Raw genomic sequence first — 20,757 nt, forward strand, 5'->3', positions numbered from 1 at the left:
AGGTCACTTAGTCATCACTAAGTGAATAGATTAACCTCCTGTTATTTGAATGTAAGGTACAAAGTAGATGTCATAGTGTTTACCACGTATGTATCGGAGACTACATATTTCATAATGACGTAGAGTGTTGATATGCATATTAATCCCTTGAGCTCATTAGCAACAGGTATGGGAGGATGGACTTTGATAAATAGTTGCTATTCTGAAGAGAATTACTCATTATTTTCTCTCATTGTCTTCATTAGAGTTCCTGGGGATCTCCATTATGAAGAATGAGAGGAAAAATAACTTTTCATTTCTTCAGGAACAGGTCATGTGCTTCATGAAAGAGTTGCAATTTATAATTAAAAGTCAGAAAGATTCAAGATGTGTGTTTTCAGAAAGTTATGATTGATGAGCTAATATTCAGCCGTCGTTCACCAAAAGTAATCCTCTTTTTTGTGTGCACCCTTATATTCTCATTTTTATGACTGGTAGAGATATGTAATCAGAAAGAAATGCAACATCAATTCTGTGACTTTTCTGTTAAAAGATGATATGCTGTTAGTGTCCAGACCGCACGTTTGGCAGAAAAGATAGCTATCATCAGCGCATGCTCATGGACGGTTTTTATGTCTGAAAGGCAGTTTTTGGTAAAAGAACACACTCTGAAATGGATATGAAAAAAAAGCATGTATATCTATGAGCTGGATCAGTAAGGACTAAACCACTGAAGCTCCATCTCTTGCAAGTACACAAAATTTTAATATTTTTTAAAAGTCTCATTGTTTAAAATTGGAAGCAAATGACTTTTCCATGTGCTACTTTAACCTCTAGGCTTCTTCAGAAATTGAAATGATACAGTTAATTAAACTAAGAAATTTTGGAGAGCATAAAGTGAAGAGAGGCAAGGGTGTGAGCAAGCAGTGACCCTGCTTTGGCATCTCTGCTGGAAGCCTCATAGCAGGTCTGCGCTGCTGCCGCTGTTTATCTTCTTGGAAATTAATTTGGAGTGGAGAAGAGAGGATAAGGATTGATAAATATCCCAAGAAATTTGACTTAAAGGAAACGAAATTGTCAGTTTACTTTTCTGGTGCTCATTCAGACAGCAGTAAGATAAAAAAAAAATATTTTTAGACTCATCAAACCTTTGCTTTTTTTTTTTTTTATCTGAAAGAACAAAAGGAACACCTTGAAGGAGCACAGCACCACAGTTGATTTTGCCAGAAACAAACTTACCTGCCACAAAGACCCCACAAATGAATCCGGGAGAATGCCACATCATATCTCTGCTCCGCATTTGCTGCCAGTGAGGCTGAGATAAGTTGTATCTCCTTCAAGGTATTGCAATACAAATGCTTCAAAAACGACCTCGTTTTTCAAAAGTTTTATTGTTAAGTTTGAAGACTAGACAAGGTCATACTGGTTTTACATCGTTCTACATGATTTAAGTATATACAAAAATCATTTGAATATTACACAGCTTGAAAGGTTGCAAAGGTCATTGTGTCCGAGATATTTCTGTACTTACTGACACATCAGAAGCCAGCATGGAATATTATAGTTCATATTTGTTGTATAGCAAAGATACACTCATTTAGTATCCTTAGTCTTCAAAACTGACACTAATTTGTATGCAGCCATTCCGAAAGAGAAAGTCAACCTCAAAACCAGAGCCAGTTGACGTAATAAGCCCTTAGCAGAACACAGATAAAGCGGAGCCTCGTGCCAGTGCTTTATTTCCTAGTCTATAAACACAGCACATGACAGAGCCACAGAAAGGTTAAGTCTGCCTGAAAATACTTAACTAGTTCAGGGTGAAATTTAATTAGGAGAACATTTTCAGTCTTGTTCAATGCCATTGTTACAATTAATACAGAAGTCAAGGATCGTTTCAGAGTGTTTCTCCATCCTCTCTTAAAGGGACATATCCCATCCTGCACTTATTTCTGGTTTTGGGATGCCAGTTGCTTTCACTGGGAGACAGTCGTGTTAATTTACAACTTGTCCCTTATGTCCATGGTGTTCACCAAGGCAAGAAAATGAAATTAAAGGGGAAAAAATTAATTCTAGATTCTCTGGTTCTCATCTGTTTTGTTAAATCTGAAGTATTCCACAGAAATAAAGAGTTATTTCAGACTTATACTGCTGCCTCTGGGAGCAGAATTTGGTTCTATGGCTGCACAATGCCATTTAAAGAAAGGTTTTTGGTGGTAAGGAACAATTTCATTAGAAAAAGCCCCCGTATGTTGGCTGAAATTGTAAGGGCATCACATATATGATTATTTTCTAAATTAGCACAGAGTGTTACCACAAAGTATGGAGTTTTCTTTGCACATTGTGAAGACTGCTGGCAGATGAAAGCTGACACAGGACATAATGATCAAAATACTCAACTCTAAATTAAAACAAAATAAAATGACTATTTTAGGTATCATGATAATGTTATTTTTATATGCAGATGAATGGATAACAATTAAGTTACTAAACCAAGAAAGATTAATTCAAAACCAAAATTGAAGTTGCAAAAGATGAATAACATAGAAAAAATAACCTAAGAACACAGAACAAATATTTCAAAAGAAGAACATTGAAACAAGTTGGTAAACTAGGGAGCCTAATTTTCTGAAACGGCCTTCCATTTTTTGGGTACATTTGACTAGTGAAATAGCTGCACGCTATTCCTCCTATCTGTAATTAAATTCAGGCTCAATTGCTCTCCCACAATAGGAAAATGGTTTTTGGACATCTTTAAATATTATGTGGGCCTTAAAGATATAAATATTGTGGGGGGTTTTTTTTGGTTTTTTTTGGGGTTTTTTTGAGCCTAAAGTACAAAACCTGGGCAGTAAGTAATTTAGAAATACACTTGTCCTTCATTATTCAGAATTATTTAGCTCTTTAGAAGTACCATCGTGATTGGCTTTCTCTTTAAAATCACTTGCGATGCTTGAAGACCACTCCATATATACATCATTAAGGAATGCTGTTAACACGGTTACAGACAAGACAGTAACAGTCTAGTGGCTTTTGTTATGCAGCACAAAGTAAAAAATAAAGAACAAACTTAGCAGTGTTGCACAGGACCTCAACGTTTCTTACACATACTTGTACCTTTACAAGACTCTTCTTTAGAAGTCATTAAATGTCTAAGCCTTATAAAATAAATACTTGTATAAATACAGTTTAAGGATTAAGTCATTTTATAGAGGCAGGGTGTTCTGTTAGTTAAAATGTGACAGTTTAAGTGACACTATCAGAAAACCGCCACCAATATATCCCCAATTCTTGTATGTAAAATTCCTGGCTGCTGTTCTAGAGTCTTTCACAGTTCAATGGACAATATATTTTGTCTGTGGTGGAGAATGTGTGATTAAATGCAAGTTTTTGAAATCCAAACCATTTTGTTTCCAAAGTAAACTTTGCCCTTTGCAGACTGTGGGCCAACAAGCCGTTTGCCTGGGAAGCAGTGCCCAGGTTCGTATTTCAGCGTTTCGGTGAGAACATAACGGCGACAAAAAAATAAGTCCAGTGACATTTGCCAAAAACATGCAGCTGTAAATATCTATATCTATCTCTCTCCACATCAGCATGTTATGAAGTTAAAAGGGTGGCAGCAATCCCAAATGCTGTTATTCCAGGTAACGGATAAAACATCCCCTCGCTCCTTGTCCCAGGATTTGTTTAGACTTAGGCGCTTCTCTAACATAGTCATAGAGCACTTTATTCCAAGAAAACTCGGAGCGCTCTACGAAGGTTGGTATCATCAGGGGAAACTGAGGCACAGGGGAGAATGTTCCCCTTACTGTTCCTCCTAAAACCTACTTTTTAAAACAACACAGCATGTATGTGAGACACGATAAAAATCAGCCTCCTCGTGGCTCACTGGCATCTGTCTGAAAAGCCACAGTTGGGAGTGGAAGGTGCCAAGGGCCCAGCTGGGATGAACTCCTACACCACCTCTTGCCTTCGTGCCTGGGTGAAAGGCTGAGGCCACCACCACAAGACCCTACCAAGAGGGTTTCCTGGCAGTAAGGGAGTCATTCCTCCTCTGTGCCCTTCACCTGACATTTACCTTCCCACAGAAATTAAGGAGTTTTCTGAAAGAAGTAATCGAGCAGGCAGTTGGGCTGAGTTGTCTTCTCACCCGTGGGCAAGTCACAACACACACTTGGGATTTCTGATGCACTGTGTGCCTTTACCTATGCAGGTCTTTAAGATGACACAAGTACCCTGGCACCTCATCTCACCTCCTTGAAAAAGCGCATATCGAGCAGAATGAAATAAACTTTGGCAAATTTGTTAACTTCATAATATACTGATAGTGGAAAGGTCACCTCTTTCAAGGAACGTAACATTAGTGATGATACTAAACAGAAAAGATGGAGGTCATGTCTATAGCATGCAAAATAGAGAAGGAAAACGGGGTTAGTTAGGAAAACGCTTTAGGTGCATGGACTCTGCTATTCAAATGAAAGTGATGAAAGGTAGCTTGAAATATCACAGGTACTGTGTTTTACAGTACCACGGAGTACTTTGCAAAATATATGTCATAAATACTGACAGTGTTTGATAGGCACAATTACTATAATGCAGTCATCCCCAAGTAAACTTATTGCTAAAAGCTGCAGTATCACTTTTTTGCAAGTAAGATGACAGTATGATTTATGGAGAACTCGTCAGCCCAGTGTTTCTAAAGCTGCAAATGAGCTTCGTCACGCCATTTCTCTTCCCTTGTAAAAAGGATGCTGCTATTTTTCCCTAACATGTTTCAACTAGTGTGAACAACTTGAAGGAAAACTAGATAATTCCACAGCAGAAGGGACAACACTAACAGATTTCAAGGACAAAATTGGATTGGATCATTTAAAGGGCAGGCTTAGACCTCCTTGCGAAAGACAGCTAGCGGCCTACCAGAAAATGAGCACTTGTTCATGAAAAACTCACTCAGCATCCTACAGGCTTTGCACAGTTTCTTTTATGGAGGGACTTTTAGCTACACCGAAAGCTGCGACGCCAAACAGAGATCCGCCTCAGTCCTCTGCTGTGCAGCCCAGAAGCTCTGACCGCAGGGTGATCCTGCCGTACCACGACCACGGGAGGATGCGGACGTGCCGGGCATAGATTGGAGGGTCAATGACGTTCTTACGGTGAGTGTCATTATCAAAATTTCCCTGGAACACCTGAAAGGCAAGTAATGAGGAGATTTAAGTCTACATGGCTTAAGGAACAGCTATGGTACACCCTTGATGTCCCTGGGCACCTCCCTGGTCTCCATGCTAAATTTTGATCATCTAGGCACCTAACTGATGCTGCAAAGAGCACCTGCCTTTGCTAAGACCTGGGGATTTCATTGCATGCCAGGGACCTCAGAGCTGGGTGTGAGCATGGCAGGCTCAGCCCTGGTTCAGATTTACCCTTCGATTCAAAGCTTAATCTGCTCTTCTGCCAACACCCAGGGCCCTGCTCTGAAAGTTACATGATAACTATTAACATTTAAAAAATTAAATGTCTTTCTACTTGGCATTTATATCATAGCAAATGAATCCCAGGAGATTCTGTCATTGTTTCCAACAAAATAACATTAATAATTAAACTTAAGAAGAATTTTTATTGTATCACTTATTAATGCATCTTGGAGGTAACTATACAAACCCTTGCAAAGTTAGTGATTATCAAGGATACCATCTTCCTCTGTCAAAAAAAAAAATCAGCATATGAATTAAGGGCATCAATTTGCAATCAAATTAAAATGCACGGTATAGTGCATGTTACGATGTTATTTCCACTAGTATGGGTTAACCAATACATATGTGAGTTTCCAAACTCCTATCTGTCTTAAAACAATGTGGGATTTTTCCCCTTACAGCCACTATTTAAATTCAAAGGCCACGGCATCACTTTTTGGCAAAATGATCAGATCATTCTCTTGGGATATTTTCAGTGTTTATGGGAAATGTTCATTCTCTTCAAATGTCAGCCAATTCACTTTTCATCTATAAAAACTGTATTTGATGACTTTTTGACTTGAAATGAAAGAGTTTTGTTTGCATCATGCAGAGTAGGAATTCGGACCTCCTGAAGAAGTGCTTATATGACTGAATTAGTGCAGAATGACAAGTTTCCTGGAATTTCTTAGGAAAAATGTCAGAGGTTAAATTCAGAAGAGGCTGATCTACTATTTTAGCTGTCAAGCTGTTTCTTTCATGGCGTGTTTACAAAGCATTATATGAAAATCTTCAATTTTTAACCTCTATGCTGCATCTTTTCTTTGAATTTCAAAAGCTTCACTAAAGTGCTGCCAATTTGGCATCTTGATCAAAACATGTATCCTCCACAAAGTGATGCTCTTCCACAAGTGAGAAGGTTCTCTTCAGATCTGGCAGCTCACTAACACAGAAGTGAGAGCATTAAAGCACCTAGGAGTTAAGACAGATCAAACTGACCACAGAAACAACAGTGCCATGAGACTAAGGAAAAAAAATGTATTTACCACAGGAAAAATTGTTTGCTGCCCAAATAGAGTGTTGATTACATAAATCAGCTGGAGCTGGGGCTAACAAGATTGCACCTGAATTTGAGCTTCATTTGTGGCAATATAGCATACAATAAAAAGCAGTAAGCTTAGCATTAAAGTTACAGCTTAGACAACCCCCCCCACCTGCCCCCCAGTGTACAATGTGCAGCAAGGAGTGCTTAAAAATATTCTTTTTCATCTGATTTCTGGTGCATGCATGCAATATATCTGTTATTATTTTTTACCAAGTTGGATGACAAGCAATGCAGACCTGCAGACAATCCTTGCTGCAGAGCTACTGGAAAATTCTTTTACTCTCTGCTTTATTTTCCCTATGGAAGATGTATTTCAGAGATAACATTTACATGAAGGCTTAGAACAAAAAACATTGTTGTTTACCAGACGAACCCATCTGCAGCCCCAGTATTTGTATCTGTTTATAGTGATGCAAAATAAATAAAAGTATGTCATGCAAACCAAGCAACAAATACAACTGAACGAGGCAGGGTTATGTCATTTACGTAGTGCAGGAAAACAAAAATTAAATTCTATTTTTAACTCATACATTATTTTATTAGCACTTGAAGGCAAACTCATCTGTTCCAGAGCTTAATTTATTCAAATCTGAAATTCACTTTTGCTCAAAATTCAGGATCCAGTTTCAAGAAATTAACCAAATGTGCTAGATGATTTTAGGGAAATGAGTTAATCAGAAAGTGAGGGAAGCTTTTTCAGCATCCACAAATGTGACCTGCATGAAATACAATATTCTAAGAACAAATTCACTGAATGTTTTTTGGGTGGACCCATGGCAAATTTCTTATGGGAAAAATATATTCTTTGGCACTCTTCATTTTATTTCAGCCTAAGTTCACTAATAGAGTCAAGAAACTTGGAAAGAACAGGGAGGACACATCCAAAGCTATTTCTGTAGCCAAATTTAATTTTTCTTTAATTTTGTAAAATCATAGAATGGTTAGAGTTGGAAGGGACCTTCAAAGGTCATCTAGTCCAATGCCCCTGCAAGGAGCAGGGACATCCCCCACGAGATCAGGTTGCTTTATGCCCAGTCAATACTAAACGAACTACCTAAGCAATGAAAAGCTCTCAAAGAGCTGGTAGCCTCGTACCATAAATGTTAACTCTTTACATTTCTTTCTGAGGCGTTTGTTTCCATATACAACACCTCTACATACTATAAAGATTTATTAGCATCCAAGAAGCTGATGTTGGAGTTACAATACATAGCTCTATGTAATTTTTCAGATTAAAAAAAAATACCCTACAACAATAAACCCCAAGCTGATTAGTGGTCAAGGAATAAAGAGTAGAGTGTAAGTTATTAACATGTCAGTGCATAAATCCAGTGCATATCTTCATTTTGGGTTCTGGGTGAGTGCAGATCAGGTCCTGCCTTATCTCAAACAGCAAATATACAGACTGAAGTCACAAGGTGGTCACAAGAACAGAAGAAATGTCCTTTTGCAAACTGTTAAATGGACTAAGTCTCTTCAGCCTGAGAGGAGAGGCGATAGATGTCTATAAAATCATAAGTGGCATGAAGAAAATCAATACTGGGCGATATTGCAGTGTCCCCTTACCAGAGCCACGAGGGGACAAGGAATGACAGCAGGTTTGTCCTGAGCCACCTAAAGGTCACAGCTCCCCATACAACACTTAATTAAACTGTGGCACTGTTTCCACAGCCTTTAACTACTGTTAAAGATCAGATAAACTGCTAGGGACAAAATCAGCAGGGGTTATTAAAAATAAAGATAGAAGAAAGCCAGAGGCCGGTAAGAATAGGGAAGAATAACAGCCCTATGCTTCAGTGCCTGTTGTGATAGGATGAGGGGTAATGGTTTTAAAATGGAGGGAGGTAGATTCAGACTGGACATAAGGAAAAAAAAAAACATTACACTGAGGGTGGTGGGACACTGGCACAGGTTGCCCAGAGAAGTGGTGGATGCCCCATCCCTGGAAACCTCCAAGGCCAGGTTGGACAGGACTCTGAGCAACCTGATCTGGTTGGAGATGTCCCTGCTCCTTGCAGGGGGGTTGGACTGGATGGCCTTTAAAGGACCCTTCCAACCCAAACCACTATATAATTCTATGGTTCTAGGTTTTAATTTCTCTAGTCATCTACTACAGGATGCTCCCTCCCTTGGACACAGCCTCAGCCTCACCCAGCCCAGTGGCTCCTGCGTTACAAGGTGCCTGTGTTGCTAAAAGTGGACCGAAGCTTCTGCATTTTGACAATCCTGTTGTAGAATGTTAAACATTTTACAGTGGAAATATGTATTTTTGTCAGTCTGCATACTTAAAAGGTGTAACTTGCTAAAACATTTACTCAGCAGCTTCAGCAAGTTTACACATACACCCCCCACACACATATGTGTAACTCCTCTGTAGCTTAGTCTCTTCCAGCTGCTATTAAAATAAAAAAGTAAAAAAATGCATGCTGTTGTACTTTTAAGTATGATAACCTGGTTTATGATCAGTTCATGGAAAAGAGAACGAAAACCTGGAAAATATGTACTGATATTCTCTACAAAAAAAGATTTCTGAAATATGAACAAGTCTTGTTTGTAATTGTGTCCAACAAGCAATTTGGATGTCTCGCCTTCAAATAGTCATTAAGATTTTTCAATAGAACTAAGTGTTTCCTGGCATAAGCAGCAAATCCAAACAACAACAACACAAATTGATTCATATTTTAAAAAGAAAACTACTGTATGTTTTATGATAGAATAATTTGGAAGAAGTACCTGAAAAAGAATAGCTTGGGAAAAGTGGAATTTATTACAAGTGATATGTGCTTGGCTCCAAATGTAGAGCTGGTTAACAGGTTTTAGGGCACGACTATTAACGGGCGGCTGGAGTGGGAAAGACTGTTTGTGGTGCTGTGTCAATGGATGGATGAAAACTCTCTCCACAGAGCATCTTTCTGGATCTCATGTCTTGCAGAAACTTAAATTGCATGAAGAGTCTGCATTGGCCATAGCATTATTGGTTTCTGCTGTTTATGATAATGGCTGACTTGAGACGTTTATATTCAAGCCTCAGATGTTGAAGTCACTATGTTGTCTGCTACATATTAACCATACTTTTTATTCTGAGCAGAATATTTTAAATGTGTTATTTAATGGAGCAGTTAATCCTGCTCATATTACAGGCAGATTATTGTAAAAGAAAGACCTAGCCTGTGTTTGGAGTTTGCTTCAGTGCAGGACATCTCAGTGTTCGGACAAATAAAGGGGGCACTGTTCATTTAAAATACTTTTAAAAAGCTTCATGAAAAGTAATTTTTGACAGCCATATTCCTTTATTTTGGAAGCATTTTATTTCTTTATTACTATTCACTGAAGAATACTTGCTTAAGTATGTTAAGAATGCACAGATTTGAAAAATAAAGCAACTAAAACATTTACTTGCTTTGAAATTATTTGTTCTTGTTGGAGTAACTCTTTTCACCATGAAGAGTTATGAGTGAACACCACCATATAAAAGATAGTGAAAGATGTCTTAATTTATCATCAGAACTAGAGCTGCCATTCACAGGCATAATCCATCCCATGGAAGATGCTTTACACTATAGAAGACTGGGCAGGGTTTTTTTAATATACATATGTAAACACATGTGTATAAGTGTGTGTGTGTGCACACGTGGTTTTGGAGTGATTAAGAGGAGAAAAAAGACATTCTTTCTTTTCAGTTGGTATACATAAAATCTCTGTGCGAGGGTGTAAGTTTTCCACTCCTGATCTTAGCCATCCTCCTTTCTTCTTCTTCACCAAGCACTTTTCTCAGGACTGGCTGAAGAGTCAGGAGTTGGTTGGCATGCGATGGATAGCTATGCAAAAGGGTCTGCTGCCAGGAGAAGGACTGTTTTTCCCTTTCCATGATATATGAGTAAGAATATGTATTACATGACCTTTATTATTTCTTCAAGTTCAGAATAGATATCAGGCAGATAAAACTTTAAACTTGCAATAGATGCTATCACATTCTTGTTATTTTTTCCACTTTATCTATCTACTGATGCTACTAAAATGGGAATTTACTCCACTCTACATGTTTTACAACTTTGGTTCAAAGCCAAGCAAAAAGAGACGTATTTTGAAGACCAACCTCCCTCCAGAAATGCTTATAGAAATTCAAGGTAGAGACTGTTAATATGAGCACGTTGTCTTCCTGCAGTGTGGGATGAGGGAAAGGGATATGTGTGGTGGAAGCATAACCTGAAATGAGTATAGCTAAATTTTCATCTCTTGCAAACCATGTTAACTGAGCTGGAAGTAACAGAAGTCAGTTGTAATTTAAACCAGTGCAGAAAAAATAAAATATTACTGTTAGATTAAAAATATTATTTTAAATAATAGTATTAAATAATAATAATTTAAATAAAATTACTAAAAAATGTTATTTAAGTGTGCAAGTATGTAGATTATATGCTGGAATTGAATCTATCAATGTAAACCACGTGTTATAACAATTAAACATCACACAGAAAAACCATTATCAAATCTAGCAGAAAGGTTTTTAAGCTGACATGATCTAACTTTTCATTTATAAGTAGATTCCTGTCTTCTGTTGCTATGACAATTAACTAGACACGCAAAGCATATAACTGATAACTAGTTCATAATTTTGTGCACAAATTTAGAGGCCATTTGCATACTGGACATTGTCGTCCTGCCGTTAATTGCACTGCTGATGGCTAACAATGACTGACAGTGCTGCAGACTGCTGGGCTCCTTTAGGCTACTTTCAAATGTTCTCATCTTATTTTAAAAAACAGCCTCTAAAATGCCATTTGACATTGCAGCAGGCCTTGAGTTATCTACAGCAGGCTGTGCGATTTATAAATCACATCTGGAATGTGATTAAAAAAAAAAAAAAAGGTCAAATTTGGTTTGGATGTCCTTAGCTTTGGAGGCATAGTGAGCTACTGACCTCTAGTTGAGAAAAACAAGATCGCTATTAGCTTTGGTCCTTTTTCTAAAATATATTTTCTTCCTACTTGCCAGCCTGCAATGTGATTTATTTTACTTTTTCAAGACAACAGGAAAAGCTTTCATATTTTCCAGGTAACTCATTCAAGCTATTTAAAATTAATGAGAAAGGATTCATGTTTTAAGGCATGCTTTTTTTCCCCCTGTACCTTTTCGTCTGCATTCACAGAAGTTCAGCACAGATGTGAACTCAAATGACCGGCCATTAAAATAACAGAAGCCAAACAGGAGCTGCAGGAGCCACTCTTCTTGTAACAGCTTTTCCATTTGAAATAGTGCAAAGAAAATAACTGAACACCATATTTCCTTCTGTTTGAAACAACTAATTTGTTGCAAATTGATCAAAGATACAGGCTGCACTTCTGAATACAAGATACCATTTTTTTTTTCCTTTGTAAAATAACTTCACAAATGATGTAGGGGCAGAAGTGAGGAGCTTCAGGAATTCACTGAGATCCATTGATTCATCAGGACTCATCCTGTAAATGCCTGAACAGTGAGATCTTCTGCACCAGACAGGAGTAACCTCTCAGCTCTCACTTCAATGTGTTCTAAAGTCATATTATTCATCTGCAAATCATTATCACCAGCCTACCAGTAACTCCTTAATTTCTGTATCTGAGATATTATTTTTGTATTTGCTTTTCCAGAATGTAAAATGATATATTTTGTTAGAACTCTAAAATTAGTCATTTTTCTTTTATCCTGTTTTCCTTTGCCTGAAATTTTCTGGAACCATCTTTCTCCTAAACTACTGGATGACTGTACAAGGATCACAGGATGGCTACAGGATGACTAAATCACCTGGAGATGAAATAAGAAATCAATGTATTCTGTCCTTCACAGAAGAAATCAAGATGTTCAGTTAATAAGTAGAATGAATGAGGGTAAATTATGAATACTTTATGCTTGCTGCTGTTGTTACTTGCTGGTATCTATCTTTTATCTCCCTTCTGTACGTCCAGGGGAGAGAAGAAACATTTCATGAAAGTTTAACTTTGCTGTGAAACCATGAAAACATTTTTTTTTTTTATACAGTGTTCTTGTATTTTGGGCCAAATCTTGTACCTTAACTTAAGCTAAGGACATTGTTGTAGATCCTGTGCAAAGATGTTACTGTCAGAAAGGACCAATGACGTTATTTCTCTTCTTCTCCCCAGGGATGAGCCACAGGATTGCTTTTTCTTTGGCTGTTTTACATTTTCACATATATTTTTGTTCCACTGCACACAGGCCAGAGGGTGGCCAGTATTTCTGGTGCTATCCAACGGGCAAATCCCATCACAGCACACCCTGCATCGACACACACCTAGCTGGGGCAGTTATGAAAGGTCTGATGTCAAACTGGAAGGTTTTTCTGAGTGATGCTCCATGCCTCTGGCTGAATGCAGTTTGTGTATTCAGAGTAATGAAATTGAAAAAATTGTTTACCATGAGAGTGGGGAGGCACTGGCCAGGTTGCCCAGAGAGGCGGTGGATGCCCCATCCCTGGGAACATTCCAGGTCAGGTTGGACGGGGCTCTGAGCAACCTGATCTGGTTGGAAATGTCCCTGCTCCTTGCAGGGGGGTTGGACTGGGTGGCCTTTAACGATCCCACCCAAACCATTCTATGATTCTTTCATTCTGTGAAATAGATTTGCTTGTTAAAAGTGCAAATGCAGCCAAGCTTTTCACGTTTTGAAAACGGATCAAACTTCTGAGTGGTCTTGACCAACTGGAGAAATGCACAAGAGCATCAATTTAACTTTAATGAGTAGCAAGCCAAACCTTAGGAAGTCATAACCAATGTCACAGGCACTACCCGGAGAATTGTGGAACAGAGCAGTTCTGCAATAAAGATTGCAACACTACAACAAGCTTGGGAAACTACACTTCAGGAAGAGCTGGTCCAAAAAGAATGATCTGAGGTTGAGAAAACATACCCTTTGAGAAAAGACTGGAAGAACAAAGATTATTTTTCCCCCAAGAAGAAACTGAGAAGAAATAAGTTAACATGTTTCAACCAAAACAAACTTAAAAGAGGAAGATAAAATCAGGTTTTTGTTTCCTCTGAGGACAGGGTGGATGTATCGCAGGGAGGGAAATAAGCAACCTTTCCACCTTTAAGGATATTTAAACACTGGAATAGACTGCTTATATAACAGAATTTTTTATCACTGGCTGTTTCTACAAATTAAATAATAATCTGATGAAGAATGGTGCAGGATATGAGCATTGTATGAGGTGAAGGGCAGGTGAATGAATTACGCCCTCATTCTAACAAGGAAGTATTTGCATCTACTCGTAGGGTGGCAGGAAGGGACTTGGGGGTTGTTGAATCTCATTTTCTGCTGAGAAGACCTCAGAGGGGATGGGAGGAGAGGACTGTAGTCTTTTCATAGGTCAAGAGATGTATGTTTAGGTGCTGTCTCGAGATCCTTTTATTCTTACCTCCCATAAAGTTTTGCGAAGTTCACTAACAAACAGCTAGCATTTCTGGTATGTCAGACTCTGCCATCAGACTTTTCACTTCTCCAGACTTTTGTCATATAGAAAAAATTAAAAATACTAATGATATTTTGGATTAATGTTTGTGTATCAAAGACTGAGGTCTAGCCTCATATCAAATGATCTTGTTTGTTTATTTTGTACAAATTTAAATTCAGATGTTATAACTTCTAATTTCCAGCTAAGTGTATTTGATTCCCCCCTGCTTTTAATTGCTCTTGATTTGTTAAAGAATCATAATAAGATGCATCTATTTTATTCATAGGGATGTTAATTAATATGGGATGTGAGATGTTTTAATAAGATAATCATTACTAGTTTTCCATTGTTCCTAACAGACTATGCATATAACAACTAACAATCCAGATGATGATAAAAGCAAAAGAAATTTAATTGCTTTGGCAGATGTTACAAAAAAGTGTAGACTGGAACAGTGCTGTTAAGTGAGAGTGCATTTTCTTTTAGATTTGCTTGCCACTGTTACTGTGTTTCTCACCAGAGACCTGAATACATTTGTTCCCTTTTTCAGTCAAATGAATGCCACAGTTCGCTAATAGAAGTCTGTCTTGGAGAAGACATTTATTTCACAATAGATCTTTCTCTTCTGTTTTTAAATGCCAGGGATTTAAAATGGGATGTGTACAAAGCACTAAAGTGACTATCTGTCATTTATATTGAATGCATTTATGGTACGTCTACAAAAAGTGAGTTGTTTGTTTCCAATTTTTATCTGACAACCAATTATAGTAGACACATCCACAATCACTGGTGTCAGGACCTTCTCAGCTGGATGGCTAAAACAACTGATTTTGTTTTCCCTATCTAAAATACTTCAGAGTTTGATGGGTAAAAATCTCAGTGCAGTATAAAGCTGCAGCGAAATGCCACTTGGCTTCTAAGAGTGGTTCTTTACAATGTCATCTCTGGATAATAACCTTACAAACATAACATGTCTCTGCACACATACAGTTATGTACACACATATAGTTATGTACATATTTAATCCAATAATTTAGGACACCTTCCCCTAATAAATGGGTGTACATTTCACCAATCATTTAAAATCAGGGAAATTTAAGAGAAACAGTTGTCTAACTCCTCATCAATAGATCTACCTCTGCTTATAAAACACATATCAATACATATCAAAAGCTTTCTCATTACTAAAAAAAAAGTTAATTAATTGACCTATATGAAAGGTATTAATTTTTTACTGAAGATTTTTTGTTTATTCTAAGAAAAACAGTAAAAATGAGAACATTTATTACCCTGAATCCAGATGTTAAAAACATTAAATTTGAGATACGAATTATCAAACATATCAGTTTGGTATTTTTATTAATAGACCTTTTGCTTCAATCAGACATAATCCCACTAAGATATTTAATAAATAATTCACATTTTGTCAGCTTGCTTAACGTTTCCCTTAAGCAATGCATATGCTGCAATCTCTTTCTTAAGAGATGATATTATGGATTCAGACATTTGCAGTATGAAAGTGTTATACAGTTTAAAGGAACAATATAATGAAGAATATCCTAACTAACAAGAGAAAAGTTAAATGCTTCCAGGTAAATCAGTCGGCAAACCCACACCTTCTCTACGCCTCTCATGAAACATTTGCAAAGGAAGCTGTGAAACTTTTTATGTTTTCTATTCATTTAATAGTGTAATAAAAAATAATCTTTCCGTTGGATAGTTGAAACCCTAGTGATTAATTTCCAGAAAAAAAATATCAATCCAAAATGGTTAGGTAATGAGGTACACTAAAGATGTGATTTACAGAAAATTACAGGAAATAGTGCATACTCATCAAAATATGCACGGAGACTCTATTTTTTGAATATACAAATAAACTGCTATTTATATACCTTCTCCTCTAGAGTTAGAGGAAGAAATAATTCCAATAAATGGAGAACTGTAAAGTTTTATGTCTCATATTTAATAGCGTTAAATCAGGTGCATTGCACTGATAGGTAGGATATTACTACACTGTGAATGTCATTGTGTTATATGACTCTTTTTTATTCACCTTGACTTTTATCTGTGGGATCCTATGCATAGGGAACCCTATAAAGGAGTCAACATGCAATAATCTACAGGCTTCCAACACTGGAGTTACTACTGATGTAGTCCTCTGCAAACACAACAAAAATATCAATTTTCTCTTTGCTTTACCTTATCCTTCTTTTGTTTTTCATCTTGGTATATGATCCAGTGCTCCCCATCATTGCTGTACGCAAGCTTGTAGGACCCCACAAACTGGACGTGACCAAAATCTTTGGCTCCTTGGGTAATTATACCAGTGATTTTTGTAGGAGCAAGCAGGTCAACCTAAACAAAACAAGCCAGAAATAAAACAAAACAGAGGAGAAAGTAATTAGAACAGTTTCTGTTTGCAGTCTGACTTTACACCGTACAGAAGCAAAATGGTGCAACACATCACGCGTTGTTAGCAGACAGTTCTTGGATGCAGGCAGGAAAGCCCAGGGTTGTTAAGAAGGCACTTAGTGCACAGTGAGAGAGGATCCAGCCCGAGAGGTGGCTTTTCACTGCTTTGCAATCGTGCCCACCTCATGCTGACACCATAGACAAAAACTTCTCCAAGCTCCAGGTCAACTTACTTTTTTTTTTCTGTTTGTAACTTATTGTCTATACCACCTAACGGCTAATCTTGTGCCATTTTCCATTGTGCTAGGTGCCATTCATGGTCCCAAAAACCAGCAGTCTCCACTGCAAATAATTTGTAGCCAAAAAGTGTTCCCATGCACTCCTAATAATCAGAATACAATATGCCAGGGGCTGAGTCCACAGGTGCCTTTCCATTTCCTTTGCACTAACAGTCTGTGCTTTATTAAGTCTTTTAAAACATTCGCTATTACACTTCTTTTCCTGCTGAATTTTTCTTCTCTGTTTAAGCCTTTATTTATTTTTCTACCTCTAAAGCTCTTACTTTCTCATTCCTTGATTTTTTTTGAGTTCTTTATTTTATAATCCTAGCACAAGACTTTTAAAAATGCAAGGCAGGAATCTTAAAGCCTAATAAAATCTGAGCTTGCAAGTGGCTTTCACGTGGGTCAGCACATCTGTGATGAGTTCTTTTGAACCAGAACCCAACACTGAATAGAACAGATTCGGGCCAGATGCCTTGGATTAAAATGATCAAGGAACAGAGTACAATAACAGAAGTAAATTGACCTAATAAAGTAATTTTAGAGGAAGAATGGAGGAGTTGAAATCCCTATCAAAATTGACATTTTCTTGAAATGTGAAGGTAAAATTGAGGCTTCGTTTTGGGTCCTCCAGCAATGCAGCAAGCCAGTATAAAAAAGAAAAAAAGTAGATTTATTTCAAACAATAAACGGCTGTGAGGCAGTTGGCATTTTTAATATTGTCCGTTAAATCAGGCAAGAGAGACTAATAGGAAAAACATAACAGTGAAATGAGAGGAGTGCTGAACTCCATGAGAAGACAAGTGATATGTTTTTAAAGCAAAAAAATTAAAAAGAGAAGGTGAAGAAGTAAAGAATCTCTGGCTGCTCAAATGCTGAAGGCCTGCTCTTATGATTTTGGGAAGCTGAGGCCCTCTGAGCAAACTAGATTTTGACTGGAATATGGGGCAAGACAGAAGAACAGATGTGATACAAAGCCTAAGAAATTAATCATGAGAAGAGAAGGAAAAACAAACAAGCATAAGAAGTCAGCTAGTCCAAGCCAATGCTTTTGAAAGATGGACACTACGGTTTGGTCTCTAAACAAGAACACATAGAAAAGTGTAAGAGTATGTTTATAGGAAAACAAGAAGAAAAATGACTCTTTAGAGCAATCAGACAAGGAAGACTGGAGACCCCTGCCCCAATATTTGAAGATAAGTAGCAAATAATGAGCAGCAAATCCTTTTAAGACAAGGAATAACTTAAAAGCTTCAATACTGAGATAATATGACAGTAAAAGAAAATGTCACTGCCTGCAGATAGTCCAAGAGATTTGGTTCTACCAGAGTGAACTAATTTATTGCCTTCTGATAGCAGCAATGTTGCTCAGAGGAGCACCCTAGAATATGAGGAAAGTATCCTTGGGAGGCAAAACTCTTTTTGTTTTCTCTTTGGTCAATGTAGAGAGAGAGGGACTCAATCAATGATCACTCAAAATGGGAATTTGCTTTGGATGCTTTCATGGACCGCTTGAAGGGACTTCTTTCTTCTGTAAGGAGTGTAGAGGAGCTTGCTTCCATAGCCTAAGTGGGTCTCTGGGAAATGAACACTGCTAATTAGTACAAGTCTTTCATGAATTAATAAACATCAGGTCTCCAGACCTTGCTTCCAAATATTTTGGAGTCTAAATGAATAGTCTATTTTTCAAAAAGGCTGATCTGGTAAGGAATCACTAATTGGTCCGTGCTTCCGGACAGCATTTGAACTAAACATTTCAGAATCAACTTTAGATTTTCTTTATAAATAATTTTAACATTAACATTTTCCCAGTGTAACCTCTTTTTAGCAGAGAATGTTTCTTATACTCAAAGTTAATGTCTCTCCTGTTAACTTGAAAAATACCTCCATAAAAAAGTTGTTTATTTTTAAAATGTTGAAAGTAATCTAAAAAGATTTCACAAATATTTAACATGGCCATAACACTCAGAGTACTTCTCATTGACATTCAGAACAGGAAGAAAAAATTCTCATTAAGATTCAGGGGATTTCAAAGGTAAAATCACAATAAATCTTTATTCACATAGATTCAGTATTAATAAAAATGTCCCAGTAACAACTGTTTTGTGCTTATAGGACATACCCAGTAGCCTCGTACTCTCGTTCAGAAAAATGATGTCGGAAGCTGAAAAGTAACACGGCATATGTTTGGTCTTCCTCTGAAAGGCTTATGTAGCACTATGTAGAATATGTGTGAGTAGTTGTGTGTGTGTGTATCATATTTATAAAAATTAAAAAAAAATTGTAATGAACAGATAGACCCTGCTCTAGGTCTTGACAATACAGACAATGCATATTGCTGGAGACGGAGGAAAAAAATAAAAGGATATAGCACCAGCATTTCCTTCTCATAATTTAGTATCTTATTTACTTATTTATTCATAAGCTGATAAGAAGCCTTCAGGCAATAAAGATTGCTACTAACCTAGTATTAAAGAAATACAGGTTGTACTCTGGTGCTTTATTATCTTCTGCAGAGTATTAACAGCCTTGCTTTTCATTTTTCCTAGTGAAAGTACTTTAAAGCAGAAAGGTGACTTGAGTGTGCTGGTGGACAAGAAGCTCAACACGAGCCTGCAATGCGCTCTTGCGGCCCAGAAGGCCAACCGCATCCTGGGCTGCATAAAAAGGAGTGTGGCCAGCAGGTCGAGGGAGGTGATTCTGCCCCTCTACTCCTCTCTGCTGAGACCCCACCTGCAGTACTGCATCCAGCTCTGGAGCCCCCAACATAAGAAGGACATGGATCAGTTGGAGAGGGTCCAGATGAGGCCACGAAGATGATAAGAGGGCTGGAGCACCTGTCCTGTGAGGACAGGCTGAGAGAGTTGGGGCTGTTCAGCCTGGAGAAGAGGAGGCTCTGGGGAGACCTTATAGTGATCTTCCAGTACCTAAAGGGGGCCTACAGGAAAGATGGGGAGAAACTCTTTAGCAGGGCCTGTTGCAATAGGATGGGGGTAATGGTTTTAAAAGAGAGGGAGGTAGATTCAGACTGGACATAATGAAAACATTTTTTTTTATGCTGAGGGTGGTGGAACACTGGCCCAGGTTGCCCAGAGAGGTGGTGGATGCCCCATCCCTGGAAACGTTCAAGGCCAGGCTGGATGAGGCTCTGAGCAACCTGATCTGGTTGGAGATGTCCCTGCTCCTTGCAGGAAGTTTGGACTAGATGACCTTTGAAGGTCCCTTCCAACCCAAACCATTCTGTGATTCTATGATTCTATGAATTTATCCCAATTTCTAGGCAAAACATCTGCATTAAAATACGTTAAACGCAAGTCATAAGTTCTCAGCAGGGTGCAGAACACATTTATTCACTTAGTGCAGATTGCAAGTAACAGGTAATCAAACAAATTACCAGGGAGAGAAGTTGAATTAACACACAACCACTATGTGCTCTTCAAAGCTGAATGTGATTAACAGGATCAGACTGTGACTTTGGCTTTTTCAATGCAGCAGAATTTAGAACGAGGTAGAGGCAATTAGTCTGCGACTGATAGGATCATTAACTGGTTACAAGAAGAACCATGGTTTACAGTTTAATGTACATTTCTACAAGCAGCTGATCAAAAAGCAGTTTAACATCTTGTGTTTGAAAGAATTCTCTTGGGCTATTGCTACTCCCTTTGTACATATCTGTTTCCCACCTTTCTTCAGATGTTAAAGATGATTCAGTGCAATTTGGAGGAGAATTAATTTAAGAAAAGAACAAAGATAAATCCACCTGAATAGGAAACATTTTTAATGAACCACTGCACGGATGCGCAGCATGAACTGTGTGTCAGCGTGCAGTTAAATGAGGAGTGATTAGTACTTGTACTGGAAGTAGGTCTGCTTGATAAGGAGAAAACAGTCACACGCAAGCTCTGCCCTTGCTCTGAGTAGTCTGAAGCTAATAAACCTCAGCTCTCAAGATCTGACTATGCAGATGTGGCCAGTCTTCATACAGCCACTTTTGCAGCTGAATCCTTTCAGAACTGCAACTTACAGACGCAGAGACTTTCTATCTGGCAACGGGCACTTCTCCCAAGAACAGGAACATAAGGGAGA

At 37.9% G+C, this 20,757-nt stretch overlaps 1 protein-coding gene across 2 annotated transcripts in view; it reads right to left on the reverse strand.

Annotated features, from left to right (window-relative positions):
- Window positions 1–1,355: 1,355 nt before the first annotated feature.
- Window positions 1,356–20,757, reverse strand: part of EDIL3 (EGF like and discoidin domains 3) — a 257,434-nt gene continuing 238,032 nt past the window's right edge. For both annotated transcript variants that reach the window (XM_086771054.1, XM_086771053.1), the window contains 2 exons: window positions 16,178–16,333; window positions 1,356–5,162 (listed from right to left, as the gene is read on the reverse strand). In XM_086771054.1, coding sequence (XP_086627180.1) covers window positions 5,013–5,162; window positions 16,178–16,333 — 306 coding nt within the window. In that variant the 3' untranslated portion in view covers window positions 1,356–5,012. The remainder of the gene's footprint in view (window positions 5,163–16,177; window positions 16,334–20,757) is intronic.

This window comes from Chlamydotis macqueenii, chromosome Z (genome assembly GCF_036417535.1).
Source record: "Chlamydotis macqueenii isolate bChlMac1 chromosome Z, bChlMac1.mat, whole genome shotgun sequence".
NCBI lineage: Eukaryota > Metazoa > Chordata > Aves > Otidiformes > Otididae > Chlamydotis > Chlamydotis macqueenii.